This window comes from Pseudorasbora parva, chromosome 13, assembly GCF_024679245.1.
Source record: "Pseudorasbora parva isolate DD20220531a chromosome 13, ASM2467924v1, whole genome shotgun sequence".
NCBI lineage: Eukaryota > Metazoa > Chordata > Actinopteri > Cypriniformes > Gobionidae > Pseudorasbora > Pseudorasbora parva.
The window spans coordinates 4330840-4354476 of record NC_090184.1 but is presented as its reverse complement, the minus strand read 5'-3'; the positions used below and the strand labels follow the sequence as shown (position 1 = coordinate 4354476).

At 37.5% G+C, this 23637-nt stretch overlaps 1 protein-coding gene across 2 annotated transcripts; it reads right to left on the bottom strand.

Moving 5' to 3' along the window:
- Nucleotides 1-258: 258 nt before the first annotated feature.
- Nucleotides 259-23637, bottom strand: rnf122 (ring finger protein 122). 2 transcript variants are annotated; one of them, XM_067412448.1, is made up of 6 exons: nt 23272-23637; nt 13930-14086; nt 10696-10741; nt 10549-10590; nt 3682-3764; nt 259-794 (listed from the first exon to the last, which is right to left on the bottom strand). In XM_067412448.1, the coding sequence occupies exons 1-6, from the start codon at nt 23294-23296 to the stop codon at nt 683-685; spliced, it is 465 nt and encodes a 154-aa protein (XP_067268549.1). In that variant the 5' UTR covers nt 23297-23637; the 3' UTR covers nt 259-682. The 2 variants fall into 2 exon arrangements, with proteins under 2 accessions (XP_067268549.1, XP_067268550.1); XM_067412449.1 differs by having other exon boundaries at nt 3682-3761.

The following is a 23637-nucleotide window of genomic DNA, read 5'->3' as shown; positions in this document are numbered from 1 at the left end:
ATGAGGTTCATTCTTGCATTATGAAGACCTTTGAGCTTCAGCGAGAACCAATGAGGTTCATTCTTGCATTATGAAGACCTTTGAGCTTCAGCGAGAACCAATGAGGTTCATTCTTGCATTATGAAGACCTTTGAGCTTCAGCGAGAACCAATGAGGTTCATTCTCGCATTATGGAGACCTCTGAGCTTCAGCGAGAATCAATGAGGTTTATTTTATAATCTCTTAATGAACTTTTTGAAGCGTTAAAGTGTTGGTTGCGTAGCTGTCAATGGAGGTTGAGAAATCTCTCAAATTTCATCAATGAGATCTTAATTTGTGTTCCAAAGATGAACAAAAGTCTTGTAATGACATGAGGATGAGTTATTAATGACAGACCTTTCATTTTTGGGTGAACTATCCCTTTTAAAACGCATATACAGTAAATTCCTCAGAGGAGCTGTGGTGAATCAGTTTGATGGGTCAGCATACATACTGATGTTAAATCAAAGCCACATTCCTCAAAAGATACAAAGCCTTATCCTACAAGTTTCTTCAATCGAGCATCTATGGTTTCCCTTGTGTGCTGTTGAGAAAATGTGTCCGCTGAGTTCATCTGTGAGGTTCAGTCTCAGTCACAGTCAGCTCAGAGAGTTATCGGCCTCTTTATGTCTGTAAAAAACTCCAGAGAGAGTCTGCCTTCAGTCTACACCAGTTCATCCAGCAGTGTGCCTATGCTCTGGTGCTGCTCCGATCCGGCCAGGGGTTTATTACACATGGGGCAGACGCAGCGCACCTCCAGCCACTTCACCACACACCTGCAAACACACACATTCTGCATTTAGTCCACCAACACACACACCAATGCGCATTTGCATTTGCCTTGTGATCATGTTCCTGTATTGATGTACTTCCCATGGACCCTTTTAGACTGATGACGCATTTATACCTTTATTTTCATATTTTAATTTACATATAATGTACATTTATAACAATTTACTTTAGCGATGATATGAAAATTGATATGCGATATTGGCCGATACCAATAACCAATAATTCTTTACATTTAAAAGCTAATAACTGATATATTGGCTGAGAAGTCTAAATCCAAATTTGTATATGATTTTATCTTTTTATAAGAGATGAGACTCTGATTGGTTTATTGTGCCCAAAACACACCCATGACTCATTAAGAGACTAGGGACAACCCTTTTGGACCATGCGCCGGGCGTGCCGATCGTGTCTTTTGTCGTTAAACTAGCAAAAGTGGATTTGGATACGTCCTAAATGTATCTGTACCATGAGCTTCAGACCATGAGCTCAGAGCTCAGATCATTAAAATAGGGCCCTTAGACTGAAACATCTTCAATGCATCTTTTCTACATCCTTGGACACTTTTTTAAATTCATTAAAGGGATAGTTCACCCAAAAATAAAAAAAATGTTGTTTATCTGCTGACCCCCAGGGCGTCCGAGATGTAGGTGTGTTTGTTTCTTCAGTCGAACACAAATGTAGATTTTTAACTCAGCCGTTGCTCGTATAATGCACGTCAATGGGATGTATTTCTATGAGAGTGAAAAACACACAGACATACAAATCCATATTAAACCCTGCGGCTCGTGGAGACACATTGATGTTTAATACATGAAACGATCGCTTTCTGGAGAAACAAAACAGTATTTGTGTTTTTTTTTTTTTACCTCAAATCAGACAAATCTCATCTAGTGTTCCCCAGCTCCATTACTTCCGTCGAGTAAGGTCAAAATCCTGGCATGATCATAGATATATATATATATATATATATCCTCATTAGTGGTAGAGTCCTCAGGGTTCAGTCAAATGAGGCATCTATATAAACATATATATGATCCTGCCGGGCTTTTGACGTTATTCTAAGTAATGGCGCCGGGGAATACTAGATGAGATTTGTCTGATATGAGGTAAAAAACACAAATACTGTTGTGTTTCTCGCAGAAAGCGATCGTTTCGTGTCTTAAGACATCAATGTGTCGCCACAAGCCGCAGGGTTTAATATGGATTCGTATGTCTGTGTGTTTTTCACTCTCATAGAAATACACCCCATTGACATGCATTATACGGCAACCGGCAGAGTTAAAAACCTTTATTTGTGTTCGACTGAAGAAACACACACACCTACATCTCGGATCCCCTGAGGTAAGGTAAACATCACATTGTCATTTTTGGGTGAATTATCCCTTTAAGAGACTAGGGACAACCCTTTTGGACCATGCTTCAATGCATCTTTTCTCCATCATTGGTCACTGTGGCAGAGGGGGCGTGGTTCAGCGAGGTCTGCAGCGGGAGAGAGAGGCGGGAGACGAGCGGTAAGTGAGTGGGTTGGACACAAACTACCAGCACCTGTCTCTCGTTCTAGTAATTGGCGCGGGGAGAGTAAGAGCCCTGGAGAAACGGAAGACAGGGAGAGAGAGAAGGATTGCGTCCCAATTCGCCTACTTATACTACGTCCTAAAAGTAAGCACTCTTTTTGTGAAGAAAAGGTATATACTTTTGAGTGTGTAGCAGAAAAGTATGCAAGCTTCGGGACATACTACTTCGCCATCTTTAACGGACTCTGTCGCTTAGTTACATGCATCCCGTCACCGTTTATCTGCCGTGTCAATCATCGGTCAGATTCGTCACAGTTTAAATCCTCCACATTCAGTTTAATCTCCTACCGTATCGGAGAGAAATGTAGCCGCTCGTTGATCTGCCATGTGTGGGTCTTTGTGGGTCAGAGACTCTCCTCATGTGTTTGCAGTTTAAATATAATGATGCATTTAAAAGTTAATGGCCAAACGTGTCATTAAAAAAGTTCACAATGCTGCTGCAGGTGAAATATAATGTGGATAACACTGAATAAATATATTTTTGTCAGGTTAAATATTGATAGTTGGTCACTCAAACCCCTTTATCTGAACTTTTCTACTTAACCGTCGAACTCGCACATCCGCCATGTTTGTAGTTTATTAACGCTTTTTATCCGCGTTTGTAGTTCTAATCGAATCCTCGTCCAACTCGCAATGGGTTGTGGGCAATATCAGCCGTTAGAGTGCCCATCGATCCATACTACGAATTCGGACCGGAAATAGTAAACCATCCGGGAATCTTTGGAATACTCTTTTCAACATACTACGATTTGGGACATACTAATTCTATTTTCGCGTACTATTTAGGATGGATAGTATGCGAATTGGGAAGCAGGGAAGGACTACTGACGTGTTCCCCAGAGTTCCCGGATGACCGTAACCCGGAAGTGATTACGACGAATGATTGAGTTGAGTTGCACTGTGGTGCCAACACGAGCTATCTTGAGTTGACAAATAAAACGTCAGTAGTCCAGTCGACCCCTGTGTCCTCTTCCTTACCCCACACACGATCCGCTACAGTCACTTTTTTATTTTATATATATATATCTTTTATTTTATATCTATACTTTGTAAATGAGCATTAGCACAGAACAAATTGGACTAGATTGGATGATTTTTAAAATGATATCAAAACAGTGATATCCAAGTTATCTTGCATTGCATCGTTTCTATTCCAACTGTCTGTTTCTTTTAAAAGTCTGTATTAATCTGCACCTGATCTGGCACTATCTTAATAGACATCAATAGACAAAGGGGCGTAAATGCAAAGGGAAACAGAGAATGAACACCAGCTGTTTCACTCCAGCTTATTGCTCACCTCCTGTGAAAGGCATGTTGGCACGGCAACACTCCCAGCTCATCTTTCACCTTAAAGTCCTCCAGGCACACGGCACACGTCTGCTGTAGAGGTGTGGAGACACACAGGGAAGAAAAGAGGAAACAAATGGATGGAAGCTTAAAGTAGAAGACTGTATTGCTCGGTTGCTGGGCTGTATTTATTTGATCCAACAAAAAAAACAAAAAAAATTTGGTGACATTATTACTAGGGGTGTGATAAGATCTTACAAAATTAACTCTTTCCTCTCTAGTGTTTTTGGAAAAACAAAATTGCCAGCCAGCGCTTTTGATCATTTTCACAAAAATGTCATGGCCCCAGAATATTTGTTGAATGAATATCTGAACATGCAATATATCAAAAAGAAAGAGCAGAGCTTCTGCTTTAAAACAAAAAAACTAGTTTGATTTTAGCTTCATGCATTCTTTTTTATCAACACTTGAATGTGGGTAAGTTTCATTAAAAATTTAACATTTTGAGCAAAAAGCTGAGAAAATCATGTTTTTCTGGATCAGATTCAGAGCGATGATCAAACACAGATGGAGCAGATGGAGTCCATCAACACCCCAAAGCTTCACAGTCCTGGGGCGACACTTCATTCAGTAACATTAGGCAGTTTTGATTTATATGCTGTTTAATGTTCGAGTTATTTTACATATCCATCTGCCTACATATGATATTGCTTGTTTCTGCTTCTTCTTCTCCTGGGTGAACTATCCCTTTAAAGGGGTCGTGAAATGAGAAATCAACTTTTCATTGAGTTTTTGATATATAAAAGGTCATTATAAATTTACGAATATATATAATATAATTATTATTTAATATAATTATATCGAATATAATTCAATATATGAATATCCTGTAAGTTTCAGAACTGAAAACTTCCTTGTTAGTCAAAGAAAAGCTTTTATCGACAGTTGGCTCATCAAACGAGAGATCTGTGAATTTGCCGTGACGTCACAGAGCAGTGAAACGCCGCCTCAACAGAAGAAGATTCAGTAACATAGGCATAACTGGATCGAGCTACCAAACAATAAACAGCCATTAAAGATTAAACAATAGTGCACAGGGCCTGGTCTGGGAAGAACACAGCTTTACGTAAGATTTCTTTGGATTCAAGTATGGGTAATCCGGTTGAACTTTATTTTTAATGAGGATCCAGCTCACGTGACGTGGGTAAGACATTGCACGTTTTTTCACTTCATTTCACCGCAGATTCTTTTGTAGAGACTGGATTTGCAGACATATTAAGATTAAAAACAATGCTGTAACTTCTATATTGGATCCGACAGGAATGGTGCAACACGCTTATGTGAGTAAAAAACACATTTGATATCTATTGGTTATGTACGTGTCTAACTGAACATACGCTGGCACAGGCTGGAGTATCCTTTTTGTATTTGTTGTGTTGTTCACTCTCTTGATTTGATATTTAAAAAGAAAATACAATCGTGGATGTTTTGAACTTGGTGATTTGTCTGCAGTGAGGATTTGCTGATGCGTGAGTGTGTGTGTGTGTATGTGTGTACTTGTTGATATTACACTGTGGGGACCAGCCAGCGAAATGGAAAGTTCCTATGGAAAGTACCTACAATTCACAAAAACCTAACGTGTGTGTGTGTGTGTGTGTGTGTGTGTGTGTGTGTGTGTGTGTGTGTGTGTGTGTGTGTGTGTGGTTTATGAGGACACAAATGTGTATAACTACATGGGTATTACACTGATATTATACTATAAATGTGGTTTATGAGGACATTTCAAATGTCCTCATAATTCAAATGGCCTTAAAAACATACTAAATGATGTTTTTTTGAGAAAGTAAAAATGCAGAATGTTTCCTGTGATGGGTAGGTTTAGGGGCAGAGTAAGGGGATAGAAAATACGGTTTGTACAGTATAAAAACCATTACGCCTATGGAGAGTCCCTGTAAACCACATAGACCAACATGTGTGTGTGTGTGTGTGGTTTGTGGTTATATCCTCCCGATTGGGTGGGCCAAGTAATACAAAATAACACGTTAACGCCATAAGTTGACCTCAGACAACAGAATAAAAAAATGTATAAAGCCAGGTCATGATGACTCCTTTAAAGATTACAGATGCAGCAGCTCATTTCCACTACCACAAACCTTAGTAAATCACAAGCATGATTTATTTACAGTAAATGATTTCATTTATAGACTCTCCTCCCATAATGTCTCATGTTTCGTCAGAAAGGGAAACTCCTACTAAATTAACCATGGGCCTTTTCAGCGCTAGTTTTCCCTAGATGTTAGTAAATCTGGCCTTAGATGTTTTAGAGCTGAGCACAATAAAAATATATTTACTATAGAAATTTCTTAGATTTCCATTAAATAAATTGTTTTAATTTTAGTGCTGGGCAACAATTAAAATGATTAATCGCAGTATGCGCAAAATTCTATAATGAATTCAAAAGTGCTGCTAAATGAACAAAAGTGCAATAACATATGGTTTGCAAACACTTTAAACAAATAAGGTGCTTTTTACAGCAGCTAAAAGTTAGTAACAGTAACAATATTTCTTGTAAATATCAACTTAAACATTAATTTAATCAAATTAAATTAAATTGATTCTGTAGTAATATTCTCATCAGTGTTCTGTCAGCTTTAACATAGGCTGCCTTAAATCTGCATATTAGTGATATTCACCCCAGGGCGTTATTTAATTTTATAAAGGCCATTTTTTAAAAATCTTATTAAATGTATGCATCATCTTTCATGTTCAATTCTTACATTTGATTAATAAATTCAGTTATAATAGTAAAAACACTATAGGCTGTTACCAATCAAATTAAATAATTTAAACTGCAAAAAATACAGCTGCAATCAGGGGCGTAGCCATCTTTTCAGAAGTGAGGGGGACAGAAATGTCACAATACCATTATTATTATTTTTGACCAATATAATTTATCGCATCTCTTGCTTTTAATTGGGCAAGATATCAAATACACTGCTGAAGAATAACCACTAATATCTATAATATTATTCTCCTATTTTTTATGCCAATTTTATGATACTACAAACACTTGCGCATTAAGACTTTTTAATGTAAAAAATATATATATTCTGATGTAAAACAGCTGTTCTCTATATGAATATATAGTAAAGTGTAATTTATAAAGCTGAATTAATCATCTTTACTCCAGTCTTCAGTGTCACATGATCCTTCACTAATCACTCTCATATGAGCGTCAGGGCCCAGTTTTTCAAAAGTAATCCACTAGGATTTTGGATAACGGATTGGATCAACTCTTGAAAATCTGTTTTTCAAAAGAAAAAACGGATTACATAATCGAATTAGATCACGTAATCCAATGTTTTTGATCCGGATCAAACATTTAGTTTGGGTTTTTCAGAACTTTTTTGTAGGATTTGGATCATTTTGATCCCAAAAATCTGGATTAAACTGATCCCATCAGAAGGGTGGATTCAGCGTGGAGTTCATGCCCAAAATGTAATGAAAACTTTAAAAATGTATCAAATAATACTATATTTGGATCATGCAGTATCTTACCAGATATCCTATTTATTCATAATGCTTTAATTTTATTTGTTCATCTGTCAGGTTTCAGTGATTAGGTAGGCTTTAACGTATTCAGCCTTTCAGTATAGGCCTACAGCAAAGTAAAAAGAGTTTGGCCTCATAAAATAATCTCCCAAACAGCTGTCAAAATTGACCAAAAACAATACATTTTATTCTGTCACTAATTGATATATATATCTCAATTAGTGACAGAATAAAATGTATTGTTTTTGGTATATATATATATATTCATCACAATTGAAAATATTTTTGTTTTTAGAATATTTATTAGTGATGCATGCAATGATTACAGTACATCTATACTTGATACTTGTTATAAATATCCTCAATGTCCAGTGTTTGTGTTGTAGGTCTCAGATGAGCGGACTGCTGGAAGAGTGGGGTTTTTCGTTTTTTTAAATGTGTGTGTTTTCATTTCAAATAAAATTAAACTTATACTGACCTTACACTGGCTTTTCTACTTGTTGCTCTTTACATATAGTTCTACTTTGTGATTTCCTATCATGTTTGAGCACTGGTTATCCAGATTTAGTGATCCTGAAAAGTTCCTTTCCAGATCAGATTGATCCAATCCGATGTTGCTTTAAAAAACTGGCTCCAAAAGTAAGCTGGATTACGTGATCACGGATCGCACAAAAAGGATTACTAAATCCGGATCAATTTTATCCGGATTAAACCTTTTGAAAAACCAGGCCCTGATGATCAACACACATTTATGAGTATACTTTTATTGATGAGACATGCTTTAAATTGATCACAAGTGATATTTTTAATATTACAAAAGATAATAATTTATTTAATAAATGCACATAAATGCTGTCCATTGAACTTTCTATTAAATAAACAATCCTGAAAAATAACATGTAGGATATCATGGTTTCCACAACATTTTTAAGCAGCACAACTGTTTTCAACACAGATAATAATCATAAATGTTTCTTGATTATGAAATCCTCATATGAGAATGATTAGTGAAGGATCATGTGACACTGAAGACTGGAGTAATGATGGTAAATTCAGCTTTGATCACAGGAATACATTTCTATATATATTCACATAGGAAAAAAGCTGTTTTAATTTGTAATAATATTTCAAAATATTAATGTTTTAACTATTTTTGATAACATAAATGCAGCCGTGGTGAGCAGAAGATACCAAACATTTAAAGCTGCATTATTCATATGATACTTTATTGTCAATAGGCTACATTGAGATGGCTTGAAAAACACACATATAGCATATATTGTCGCAATCGTCTGATTGTCGTCGTCACGTTTCATCACTCATAACGATTGTTTTCCTTCAGCTGCAGCTCCAGCGTGACTGGGTATTTACTCTACGAATCCACTTTTGGACTTTCAATGAGAGCGCCCTCCTCATATTTAGATGCGAATAAAATTACAGGTCATGCATAGATTATTTTTGTCTCTGAATTTAAATCTTGATGTATTCACATTGGTTTCTATGTAAATACACTTGCCCTTGACCTCAAGAAGCGCGTTATCAACCGAGATTAGAGAAAGCTGTTTTTAGCGTCCCTGTTAACTTGCCCGCCGCCGCGCAGGTAACGCCGGTTCGAATCCTTCTCGGAGCGGGTCGACTAGGATCAGTGAGACCCAGTAAAAGTGCAGGGGACGAAAATACATTTTATTAAAAGTGAGGGGGACACGTCCCCTGCGTAATCTACGCCCATGGCTACAATAAATAATGTTATAAGATTGATGTTCAAACATGCAATCATACTTTTAAACATAACCGCCAATAGGGGGCAGCAAGTGATCATCTTCATAAGTGAGTCATTGAGTCGTTCATTCAAATGATTCATTCAAAACGCTGAATCATTTAGTAACAAAACAGAGTGTTGCTTTCCTCTGGAACTATTTTCGTCGGTGAAATCATCGGTGAAATGGAACAAAAAAGGTTGTGTGGATCTAAAATGTAAATAACTTAACATTAAAGGTGAACTATGTAGTATTTTTGCAGTAAAATATCCAAAAACCACTAGGCCAGTGTTATATATTTTGTTCAGTTGAGTACCTACAATCTCCCAGATGTTTCCAACTATTTGTAAATTGTGAGAAAATTGCTATTTTAACTAAGGACAGGGACGTTTCAGCATTGCATTTCAGGGAGTCGCCTGTCAATTGTGTCATATCTGCGCTACCCTCGGTTTCGGCTTTTATTTCGCAGGAGCGCTTTGCTCTTAGCAGTGTGAACAAGTGAACTCACGGAGTAAAGTCATAACATCGTTTTGAACACACTTAAATGTATCTAATATGATAAACAGAGCTACATTACCTCAAAATCATAACCGGAAGAGCGGATCTGTGCAGGCGCCCGGCGAATGTGTCTCGTCCCGTCATAATAAAAGTCCCGGTATTCGCGAGGCGGGTATTTGTTTAACAATCGCTCCAGCAGCTTTGCTCAGGTCCATAACACTCGGTCCTGCTCTGCTTTAGACTACAGTAACGTTAATAACCGCATGCATGAACGTGATTTCTGCCCGAGTCCTATTTTCCACTGGCTGTGATGAGAAGACCACATCTCCCAAGATGCTGCGCTCACACTTTGCGTCATCAAACTACGCATTTGTTTTGAATAGGCGCCCTCCAGTGGACGGAAAGCTCCATTGTGCACCTTTAATTAGGCTACTTGTTTATTGAACTAGGCTACACCATTCATGCTACACAATTCACGATTGCAAAGTCGGCTTGTGTAATTAACAATATCATAAATCATAAATATCAACAACTACAAAAAGCTCAGTTTTACCCCAGGATGTTTCTTCTGTGAGTTTATATCACTGCTCAATTGTTTTGATTTCTCCACAAATGTCTCTCACAAAGAGACAGGCAGCGCGAGCCTCAACGCGACTTGTTAACGTACCAAAGGCAGAGGTACACTCCATTATCAATCGCTGTTTACATTGAATATAATAAAAACAAAAAAAAATCTGGATCATTCTCGCGTTTCTGGTTATTTTTTATATTTTATTTGTCCCATTTGTCCCAGACAAAGAATGTCAAGCCCTTGGCTTAGGCTATAGACAGCCATGTATTCTCCTGACCAATGGTTTGTCTGTATGTGTATTCAGAGGCAGTGAGCAACGGGCTTTCAATATAATAATAAATAACTACGTTAATGCGCAATAAAATAATTGTCAGCGTTAATTAATTAATGCGTTAACGCGATAATAACGCGTTGACTTGCCCAGCCCTAATTAATTCCTCCTCCTTGGGACTCTGATATCTCCAGGTTTTCAAAGGATCTAGACAAGGCAGTTTCTTACCCCATGAAGATTCAGTTTCTTCGGATCTCCTTTTAAAATAACCTGCAATCGACACAAATACTAACAGTTAGTACAATTAGCCTTGACTAATACGATAAAGATGTCAGGTATGAGCTCTCTAAAGCATTTCTACTTAGTCTCTCTTACCTCTCTGTATCCAAAGCGCTCACTTTGGGCTTGATGTCTCAATTTACTATTAATGACAAAAGAAAGATAAAGCATAGAATTACTGAAAAATGACCACAAACACAATTCACTCAATATCAGATTTTCAGCCTTGTTATTTTTATTATATCAAGTCACTTACAACACTGGCCATATCAAAGTTATCCCGATAGACACAACAGGCCTTTTTGCTCCATGAATAGTGACTTTCATTCTAAACATTCATTTCCTCCTCCACCTTCTCGTAATTCTTGCTTTTTGCATTGTTTGGATACAAAACCAATCGGTTAGTTTTCAGTGATGCATAGTAATGAAGTATTTCTGCTGTACTTAAAGGGATAGTTCACCCAAAAATGAAAATGACCCCATGATTTACTCTCCCTCAAGTCATCCTAGGTGTGTATGATTTTCTTCATTCAGACCAATACAATCAGATTTACATTAATAAATGTCCTGGCTCTTCTAAGCTTTATAATGGCAACCCAAAATTTGAAGACCAAAAAAGTGCATCCATCCATGATAAAAATGTCCATATTCAACACATTGGACGAACGGTCCGTAGAATAGAATAGGCGATTAGACTAGACATTTTACTTTATGACGTGTTAAATATGGATATTTTTCATACACAAACCCATTGATTCGCTTCACAAGGCCTTTATTAACCCCCTGGAGACGTTTGGGGCACTTTTATAATGGATGGATGCACTTTTTTTGAGCTTCAAATTTTAGGCTCCCTTTCACTGCCATAATAAAGCTTGGAAGAGCCAGGACATTTTTAATATAACTCAGATTGTGTTTGTCTGAAAGAAGAAAGTCATACACACCTATTATGGCTTGAGGGTGAGTAAATCATGGGGTCATTTTCTTTTTTGGGTAAACTATCCCTTTAAGTACATTTTTCAAGTATCAGTAAAGAAACGTTTACTATATTCCAAAGCATATACATACTTTTACTCCACTACATTGCATTAAAAACATTTAGTTCTTGATTATTTCTAAGTGAAGAAATCCCCACCCTCTGAGAGATGCAAGAGCGATGTCCGAATCAAGTTGATTCATTCCAATGAACAAGCTGAATTGGTTCACTAATAACACTGAGCGATTCATTCCTGAATCTGACTGATCAACAATTCAATGATCCGGTCCGAATGAGCCAAGAGTAGGTACATCGTCAGAACTTCAACATGCACATGACTAATGGCACAAAATTGTTAATATTGATTATTGTAAATGAAATCACATTTAAGAAATCACATTTAATTCACGACTGTCAGGGCGAGCGGTTTAAACCCATTGAAATGCGTGAATGAGGACATGTCCACATTTTTTGTCACTGACTGTTTGGCAATTTATTTAGGTAAAATAACACAAATGAATGTCCATGGTTGACCATCAGTACTTTTCACACTTCTTCTGGAAAAAGCATTATGGTATGATATTCGGATAATAGGATTGATTTAAGTATTTGAGAAAAACTGTCGGATGACCTGGTCTACACATTCACATTAGGAGAGAGATTCAAGGTAAAATGAAAGTATAACTCGCTAATTGTGGCTGAATCTGTGGCATAGACCCAGCTAAATGAATCATGGCATGAGTTATTTTCAGGATTAAACCTGAGTGATTAGCGTGGCAGTGGAATCACGACACAAGCGCTTCAGCGTCTGCAATGATTATTCTTGAAGGGCTTTCGTTTGCATTTGACATGGTTTACATATTGCCCAACATATAGAAGATAATAAAATAATAGTAATATATAGAAGTCGTCTATCTGTGCTTTGTCGTCTATAGACATAATTTTACAATTGTTTACAATAAAAGACATAGATCATAGACATAAAAGAAAAGGATAGTAATAGATAAGAAAACAAAAAAGAAATGATAGCACAGGATAAGGAAACTGAAATTAAATGAAAAGGATAGATAAGCAAAGAAAAAAGACACAAAAGAGATTAGGGAGAAGGATATGATGTGATTGATATGATATACAGTTACTCTTATGATACTGTTATGATATATTATATGGTAGAATATATGGTAGGATAGGATATAAGATGGGATGGGATAAGATATAGGATAGGAAGGAATGGGATACACTGTAAAAAAAAAAAAAAAATCCAATTGAACATTTAATTCACAGAAATTTAATTTGGCCAATTGAAAAATGTAGATGTGATCAGTCACTAGAAAATGTTCAATTGAATTTAACCTGAATTTTTTTTTACAGTGTAGGATATATGAAAAATAATATAGGATAGGATAGGATAGGATTAGAAGGAATGGGATATTATATTAAATATAATTTAGGAAAGGATAGGATATGATGGGATGGAATAGGATATAATAAATATAATATAGGATAGAAAAGGATGGGAAGGTATATAATAAATATAATATAGGATGGGATAGGATAGGATAGGATATATGAAATATAATACAGGAAAGGATGGGATAGGCTATATTAAATATAATATATGATAGGATAGAAAAATATAGAATATATTAAATATAGGATAGGATATATTAAATATAATATAGGAAAGGATGGGAAAGAATAGGATAGGATAGGATAGGATGGATGGGATGGGATATATGAAATATAATGGAAAGGATGGGATGGAATAGGATATATGAAATATAATGGAAAGGATGGGATGGAATAGGATATATGAAATATAATATAATATAATATAGGATAGGATGGATGGGATGGGATATATGAAATATAATATAATATAGGATAGGATGGGATGGGATATAATAAATATAATATAGGATGGGATAGGATATGATATGAAATTTAAGGAAAGGAAAAGAAAAGAAACAAAAAGAATATGACAGGATGGATAATGAAATAAAGAAGAGGACAAATTAAATGTATTATTTAAAATGAAAAGGCTACAATACCATAAAATAACTGGAAAGTAAAGAAAAGAACAGGACAGACACAGGCATATTTTGATTCAGATCTTATTTGAAGCAGTTTGCATTGACCTGTAATAGCTACATTAATAATACATCATTAACACCTATCAAATGTGTTAGACATGAACCACCACGCTGACGTCTGCATGTGTGCTGTGAGTAAAGCAGTTTCCTGTTGACTTTCACCAACTTCCTTTCACAACACTAGTGTTCTTCAGCTGATCAATGATCTCATAAGATATGCTTCTGCAGCTGTGTGTTTATGTGTGTGCATGAGATCAGATTTACCTTATAAAATAGCAGCAGAATATGAGGCTGAGTACGAAGACAAAGATGCCTGTGCCGAAGATAACCATATAGATATTGAGAGGCAGGTCCTGGAAGGTGACGGATGGCATAGTGCAGGTCTTATTGGAGTAGATCAGTCCCAAACCGCAGAAGCACCCTACACATGCAAGTACAGTCCATTCAGAGCGCAAGTGAAAGCTGAGCACTAAAACATTAAAGCATATAAATCAAACAGAACATGATAAAGCCCTCCCTCATCTGACTACAGGTTTAATGACTGGTCTTTGAGTTGAATAAGACCTGATTCCAGCTTTCACTAGCCAAAAACAGTGAACCTTAATGACTTTCACTCAGTCGTACAGGGCTCGATATTAACTTTTTTGCTCTCCAGTGTAAGTGTGTCACGTTCATATTCATGCCTCATATGGTTCATGTCTTTTATTTTCAAGTTTAGTCATGGTTTCTGTTTTGTCATGTGATTCCCTTGCCCTCTTGTGATCCTGCCATGTGCTCTCTGGTCATGTTCTCATTGGATCATGGGGTGATTATTGTTCAAAGGTGTGTGTTGTTTAGTCATTAGTTTTTGTGTATTTAAGCCTTCATGTCTGCCTTGTTGAGTATTGTTTCCTGTAACATGCTGTTGGTGAGCCTGTTCATGGTTCAAGTCAAGTCAAGTAAAAAAAAAAGTGGTTTTTCAAAGTTGCTAGCCACTTAGCATTTTCACTGGCCACCATTTTGACATCAATACCATGAGGTAAAACTGATTCATATTTAAAAAAAATATTATCTCATAATTAGGTAGCAGGTTTATTAGGCTGCTGTCACTTTAAGACCTGACGCACGGATCTATTATACTGTTACATGCGTTTTCTTTCTCGACGGTTTACTTTCACTTTAAGCATATGTGAATACTTGTCAAAAGCAGCATTTTGACATTATTGTATGTGTATTTGACTATTTAATTGCACTAAGGAAAGTTTAGTACTGAGAGATGCTATTTGACGTGCGTTACAATATCTGTAAGTACAATTAAGCGCAATCCCACGCCAAAATTCAAGCCCTGTAACACCAACAATATTCATCCCAAGCAAATGAAACGAGTGATTCGTTTTATGATCTGTTTATGAACTTTTTGAAGGGTCAATGTGGTGTAAGGGACAGAAATCTCTCAAATTTCATCATAAAGATCTACATTTGTGTATCTAAGAGGAAGCAAAGTCTGGCAGGTTTTTGAACGACATGAGGATTAGTAATTAATGACAGAATTTCAATTTCTAGGTGAACTAACCCTTTAAATAAATGAAAAGAAGGGTAGCACTTGGTATTCTTGTTCCTGGTTGAAAACTAAAACAAATAAGCAGCAGCTCTTTCATACATCTCTTCACACGGTGCTTGGACCAACGGAAATCAATAACATTGTCATTTAACATCATTTCTGCCGAAAGTCTCCCTCAAGTAGAATCAGGCTTCCTAGAGAGGAAATCGATAGCAAATCAGTGGCGTAGTCTCAGTCTCTCCACTTCATTCTCACACTCCCTGCTGTCCTCAAGAACCTCAACAAATCTTTTAGATATATTTTTGACAACTGATTTTAAATAGATCTTTAGTTTAATGTGAAAATATTACCAAATCCTGCAAACGATTCCCAGTCAACCATTTAAATGATTATCAATCTGCTGTTTTCATTATGTATCTGCTTTTATAAACATATCTGTCCCACACAGTTTATGATAAATGTTTCTGCCGCAACCAATATGTAGTTTTATTATTATATAATAATGCAATCATTTTATTTATGCATAACATTTGTAAATATATTATATATTTTCTTTCTCTTTTATCTCTTTTATATTTTTTTATCAATACGGTACAAGATTATCAATGTGATAAGCAAGTTAGGTCAAAAGTAATCTAAAAGTAAACCAAAAGTAGTCAGATTATGTTACCTTAAATATGTGATATAATGGATTACATTACTAACTACAGGTTTTGCCGTGTAATTTGTAATCCGTAACTGTAATCAGAATTTTGATTTTTGTCATTATTTACCATTTTTATGACATTCTTTCTTCTCTTGAACACTAAATTATTCATAAAGAAAACTGGCTATATTTGATTGTAATGCCTGCTTTCTTACATAAGTTAAAGTCCCCCTTCGGTTCCCTAATTTTAACCCATAAACCCCATTTTTGATCACCAAAATGACACTTAAAAAATTCCTTTATACCTTAAAATAGCTTAAATGTAACTACACCCTTGTTTTTTTATCATACGTTGAACCATGAATATTCAAAAGAGCCCCGTCTCCATTGATTCACACCAGCTCAAAAATATTGATCCACTTGCTCAGATTAACTGTAAATGCTGGTTTAATCCAGCCATATTTAAACCAGAACCTGATTCAGAATAAGTGGAAGAGTGAATTATACAGGCTCATACAAGTATCAGAACGGTGATGGGTTTGATTAATCACTCTCTACAACATCGGATATACACCAATCAGGTATACATTATGACAAAATATTGTGTTGCTCCCCCCTTTGCTGCCAAATCAGCCCTGACCTGTCGAGGCATGGACTCCACTAGACCCCTGAAGGTGTGCTGTGGTGTCTGGCCCCAAGATGCTAGCAGAAGATCCTTTAAGTCCTGTATGTTGTGAGGTGGGTTCTTCATGGATCGGACTTGTTTGTTCAGCACATCCCACAGATGCTCGATTGGATTGAGATCTGGGGCATTTGGAGGCCGAGTCAACGCCTCAAACTCGCTGTGCTCCTCAAACCATTCCTGAAGCATTTGTGCTTTGTGTCAGGAGTAGGGCTGGGATAAACGATTATTTTTTAAACGATTAATCTAGCGATTATTTTTTCGATGCATCGATTAATCTAACGATTAATTTTTCCTGTCCGATTCGGTTACGATTCGATTCGATTACCGATTATCTCCCCATTAATTGCCTAATAGCAATTTATACATGTTGATTTAATTATCTGAATGAAAAAAACTAATTCCTTAACATTGCAATATATGTTTATTGCTCTTAAAATTCCAAAGTAAAAGACTATAAAAGAACAATGCATTCAATAAAATCATAACAAAATACACACACACACACACACACACCCTATTTTGAAGTTACTGCACTCTGCCTTTGTATTGTCTGCAAAAAATGTGGAGTCATGCCAAGGCAAAAGGCAGTAACTTCCATATTATCAATATTTGGTTGCTGATCACCTTTTACAAAATCAATATAGTAACACCTGTATAAAATGTAATGATCATGGCATTTATTTTGGATGATTTACAATTAATTATAGCCATCTTCTTATTACCATCATGTGCTTTGGCTGCATTCTGATGCCATTATTAAGGACACAATACGTCTTGTAAAGAGTATCTTCATTGCTGTGCAGCAAAACTTACAGGTTGATAGGTGACACTGAATTATATGAACAAGATAAGATTATTTCTAATGAGTAAACATTTGCATATATAATGCAAAGATATAAAAAATAGAACAAATAACAAATCATGTAAAAATGCATGTGATTGTAATAAGATAAATAGCAAATAGTGCCGCTGGTTAATCAAGGGTTAAGTTTGGCTATCACACTCTAATGACAGCACTGACTGGATCGGATTGCCCATTCATACGCTAAACAGAGAAATTATTTATTGCAATATGTTTTTAATGTTTTTATGTAGCAAAAAAATGATACAATAGGCTACATAGCAATTACTTTTACATCTTTGAATGAAAATCGCCTATAGCCTAAAAGGACAACTTTTAGATTGATGTGAACGACAAGTAGGAATAATTCTCAGAATGCTTGTGGATTAAACATCCCCGATGACATTCATTGCCATGGATTTTATCGGGTTTACAAGAAAAGCAAGGATATATGGATATAATTGCGAACTGTTACTACTGATTGTATGCGTGAGCTCACGATGTCACGGCATTCGAGTGCACACACTCGTGCAGTGGGCAGCCCCAAACTGCCTGACAGCGCGCTGAGTGAATATTCTGCATTATGAAAACATGTATGACAGTACACAGGCTACACCGTAACTTAAACGCGGCAGACTTTAATAGACAGTAAAACAAAGGCGGGACACCATAACTGGATGTGGGTACCGTAACTTAATTTAAACATCTGTCTTCCTGTGTGCAGAAATTTGTTTATGTAGCCGTGACAACAAAACGCGTGCATGCGCACCTGTGTATAAGAGCGCTTGCTCCGTGCGCGCCGCGCGCCAACCCGCAAGCCTTGCACTTCTGAAAGTCTGAGGAGCCACTCGTGTTGCTACCATAGATATACATAATAAATAATAGACTTAATTACATAATATACTTTATTATGTATATCTATGGTTGCTACTACTCTCCGGCGCCACCATCTTTATTTTGGGTCTGACGAATCGACGCGCATATTTTGCGTCGACGTATTTTTTGCGTCGACGTCATCGATGACATCGACGCGTTGTCCCAGCCCTAGTCAGGAGCATTATCCTGCTGGAAAAGCCACAGCCAGCAGGGAATACTTTTTCCATGAAAGGGTTAACATGGTCTTCCATTGCTCCGTGATCCAGTTCTGATGCTCACGTGCCACTGTTGGTGCTTTCGGCAGGGTCAGGGGTCAGCTTGGGCACCCTGACTGGTCTGCGGCTATGCCGCCCCATACGCAACAAACTGAGATGCTCTGTGTATTCTGACACCTTTCTATCAGAACCAGCATTAACTTCTGGAGCAGTTTGAGCTCCAGTAGCTCGTCTGTTTGATCGGACCACACGGGCCAGCCTTCGCTCCCCACATGCATCAATGAGCCTTGGCCGCCCATGACCCTGTGGCCGGTTCTCCACTGTTCCTTCCTTGGAGCACTTTTGATAGAGACTGACCACTGCAGACCGGGAACAGCCCACAAGAGCTGCAGTTTTGGAGATGCTCTGACCCAGTCGTCTAGCCATCACAATTTGGCCCTTATCAAACTCACTCAAATCCTTACGCTTGCCCATTTTTCCTGCTTCTAACACATCAACTTTGAGGACAAAATGTTGACTTGCTGCCTAATATATCCCACCCACTAACAGGAGCCATGATGAAGAGATCATCAGTGTTATTCACTTCACCGGTCATAATGTTTTGCCTGATCGGTGTATAATGTAATTTATATGATAATCCTTTTCCTTGACTACATTATCAGACAGCTAATAATGTGATGCTAATGTTACACAGACACATCTTAAGACAGATGACATAACAATCAGCATCCTTAGAAACGCTTTGAACATCATAGACAGTCAGTGGAGAAAAGCCCCGCCCCCCTTGTGACGGGATTGGTCACATGTTTGTGATGTGGAAAACGGGTGGTTTTAAAATAAATTTTTTATATGCCAGCAGCCATATCACCCTGCAGCCCAAGACTGGTTTCCCACTGAAGCTAAGCAGGGCTGAGCCTGGTCAGTATCTGGATGGGAGACCAACTGGGAAAACCAGGTAGCTGCTTGTAGAGGTGTTAGTGAGGCCAGCAGGGGGCGCTCACCCTGTGGTCTGTGTGGGTCCTAACGCCCCAGTATAGTGATGGGAACACTGTACTGTCAAAGAGCACTGTCCTTTGGATGAGACGTTAAACCGAGGTCCTGACTCTCTGTGGTCATTACAAATCCCATGGCACTTCTCGTAAAAGAGTAGGGGTGTAACCCCGGTGTCCTGGCCAAATTCCCTCGATTGGCCCTTACCAATCATGGCCTCCTAATAATCCTCATCCACTGAATTGGCTCTATCACCCTCTCTCCTCTCCACCTATCGCTGGTGTGTGGTGAGCGCACTGGCGGCGTTGTACTGTGGCTGCCGTCGCATCATCCAAGTGGAGCGGCACACTGGGTTGAGGAGAGACCGCTGACATGAGTGTGAAGCGCTTTGGGTGTACAGTAGTACATTTGAAAGCGCTATATAAATGCCTCATTCATTCATTCATATGCACTGCAGTTTTAAGTAGAAAATGTGTTGACTGTAAAAACACCACATAGACATATAAGCAACACTAGATTTTCACCACGGGAGGCTTCAACAAAAAAGCAGACTGAAAATGTGCATAAAATATTAACAACCCCACGAGATTAGAGAGCTTTCAAATACGGAATGACCTATAAATACGAAACAAGGGTGTAATCGAAATATATTCAGCAGCCCTCATATATTATGTAGATGCCTCATTCGGCCAATCCGTGCAGGCACTAATAAGGAATCTATGTATATATACATACATGCATCTTGGATGCACTGGGGGTAAGCAGATAAGCATCACATTTTCATTTTTGTGTGAACTAACCCTTTAATGCAGGATCTCGTCATTGCAACTCAATTTCTGCACACTAAGGAATTATTTTATCATAACTAACAGTGCAAACACAAAGTAAATAAGAGATTTGTTTATTATAACAGGAGTTATATAATAAAGTCCAGAACTCAGTCACTGATAAACAACCCATTCTCACTCCCAAGGCGTCAAAAACCGAAGCATGGTCAAGTGCCTTCCGCGTCACAATAAAGACGCTAAAGGTGCCCCAAGGCGTCATGTTTCGACGCGCTGGGTGTTCCATTCATTTCAGTGAGAAACCTTTGGCGTCATACACATACGCACTGGGTATTAGTAATGTTATCGTCATGGTGAAATTGTATTAGTTTATAATTTTGCCATTATGACATGTTGGAGTGTGTTTTTCAATTTAATCAGCAAGCATAATTTTATTTACATTTTTTTTATTTACGCTGTTTAGACATGCTTAACATGTAACCCAACACCATCCCATCCCTAAACCTACCCATTTGTGTGAACATGATATAAAACACAGGATATAACATACGACTGCATCCACGAGTTATTCAAAAAAGTTAAATAATCCAAGTTTTCCGAGGCCAAACGATTGATTTGTATTAAGAAAATCCCCAAAAGCGATCAGCATCTCCATCCGCGCAGAAGATCATCAACAAACACAATCAAATTTCAAATATTGGCGCCCGTTACGTGAGATTTCATAGTGAAATTGCATTGGCTCTCGTATGTCTTGTGACCAATTGCGTCATTACGTCAGCATTGATTGTAAAATGTCATTGGCTCTCGTGTGTCTTGTGACCGATTGCGTCATGCTCAGGAGTCTTTTGAATTATTTGAATGAGATATGAATGAGTTCGTTCAGGGGGCAGCGGGATCATCATTTCAGCGATTAAAACATCAAGATCAACTCTGTTCTTCACATGAAGATATCGTATGACTTCAGAAGACTTGGAATGCAACATGAGTTAATACTTTTATACTGCTTTGGTCAGTTTTTGCAATAAATACTTGTGACTGTACATTTATTTGCCTGTTATGTGTTTTATATTGTTTAGATATGGGTAGGTTTAGGGTAGGAGTGGAGTTAGTTGCTCCAAAATATAAAAGTAGCCTTTAAATATCAATAAAATCATGTCTGCTTTTATAAACGCAAATAATTAAATGCGTCTGTTTATGACGCCAAAGGTTTATCATTGTAATGAATGGAGCACCCAGCGCGTCGCAAAATGACGCCCAGGGGCACCTTTAGCGTCTTAATTGTGACGCGGAAGGCACTTGACCATGCTTCGGATTTTGACGCCTTGGGAGTGAGAACGGGTTGTAAACTCGTGCTGTTTGATCGACAGCTCCAGAGATTGTAAAGGGAGCGTCTTTGATCGCTTTCTATATATATTTTAATCACACTTTTATTAACAGTTTATTTTCATCCTACTAAGAGAAACAAATGTGAAGTTGAGCGTTTAGACACTGGTTTGATTTACTTACACAGTCAAAGAACATCTGACTGTGTATGAAACCTATCAGAAATCACTGGTCTCAGATCAGGCGTTAGAATGAACACTTTTACTCGCATGTTGTGGCGCTACTGTCGAGTCCATAAGTCTGTTTGCAAAGCCAGTGCCGAAACCGCGTCTGATTTCCCAAAGAGTCCACAGTGAAATGAAGCGAATGCAAATAAATAAAGCTCAACTGAGACTCACATTGATGAAGATAAAGAAGCTCATTCCTAGCATTAGGATCCTTTAGAAGGTAATGTTATTTTCAGTCGCTCTTCTCTCCTCGTCATCTCACTAACACTCCAGTGGGCGGAGCCAAAGTTGTGATGATGAAGTAGGAGTTGATCTTCTTCTGTCTTTCTCCTAAATGAGTCTTTCTCTGGGCTTGGGGACAATAAAAGCTGCTTTGGGACTAACCAGGACATTTTCAGGATATTTTTTATAATATGAGGATCTCTTATATGTCAAAAAGCGCAAAGATAATTTGATTTCTCAATTCATGACCCCTTTAATTAAGGAAAGATCTGGGCAACGAATTGACATAAATCTATTAAGTTATTCAAAACTACAAATGCAAATATAATACAATAGCCTACCTGTCATGCTCAATAATATACCTTTTCCATTTCTGAATTAATAATATTATTCTAAAATGATTATTATAAATTGATTTTGTTTATTTATTTTAAATAATATAATATATATTAATAACAATGTATTAATATTCATTTTGTCCACCAAATCAGTCGGTGTGGTGCAACTAACACACAGTAAGCCATTGTTTGTAATGTGACAAAAAATTATGGCCTGGTTTTACAGACAGAGCTGAAGCCAGGATTAATCTTTAATTCAATTAGGGCATTCAAGTAGCTTTTACATCACTGGTGTGCATCTTGAGACAAAACAATGACACTTACATATTTTAAGATAATTTTAAGATTCCAGTCCAGGGTAAGTACAGCTCAAACATGCATTGGGTTGTTTAGTCTGGGGCTAAAATGAATTGTTAGTGAAAAGATGCTTTCTGTTCAGGTCAAATAAACCCTAAGAAAACTTAATATATTAACATTAACTATCAGATATCCGTGGCTCAAAGATATATGGTTATATATGATAGTGAAACAATTACTTGAAAATTATGTTTGAAAAAGTTGTGCAGTGTATTCAGGGTACAAAGAAAGCATTTTAGTATTTCATGGTTAGACCACTCGACTTGAAATCCAACTTTTTGTAGAAAATGTGGAATAAACGTTTTTCAAAATGTATGAAAACAATATGGAAATATTACATTTCTAAGATCTGGCACGTGCGTTTCAAACTAGATTTGTAAACGATGTCTCCTCCTCATCATCAACTCAGACATCCATATATTTGTCATTGACCCATTTAGCAGAATCTATTGTTTGTGTATATAAACCAACCAGTCTACCCTCAACCTCACATCTTTTATTGTGTTTTAATATAGCCTATAAAATCCCACAGTCTTCCAGGAGGGATAAAGGTGATCTTACCGTTGCACCACTGGAAAGGGTGCATCAATCCACCCGTGTGATTCCTTTATATGTACGGATGTGTGTTTATAAACAGAGATGATGCTCTGTCAGGCCATTCAGCACATCTGGATTCCTCTGACTAAACACAGTCCTCCTCACACGTCTTCATAGCGACCCGAGGCGGTAAATAAAGTCTCATTCACGACGCTCGACTCATATTCCTCCGTTCGCCTGCGTTTATGTCCGATTGGCCTCAGGAAACGTCCTCCGTTTTACATCTGATCGCCTGTCGTGGCTGATGTTGGCATCCATTGAGGAATAAACAAGAGCGCATTAAAGTCCCTCCCAGCCGGAGTGATGGGCATCAAACTGAGCCAATCTTCT

Bases quoted from the DNA above. Each gene is read 5' to 3' on its own strand.
- rnf122 (XM_067412448.1), bottom strand. From the start codon at position 23,296: ATGCACCCTTTCCAGTGGTGCAACG. The intron at 14,087-23,271 runs GTAAGATCACCT...TTGCATGTGTAG, and splicing joins CCCTTTCCAGTGGTGCAACG to GGTGCTTCTGCGGTTTGGGA. The intron at 10,591-10,695 runs GTAAGAGAGACT...TGTCGATTGCAG, and splicing joins AGCGCTTTGGATACAGAGAG to GTTATTTTAAAAGGAGATCC.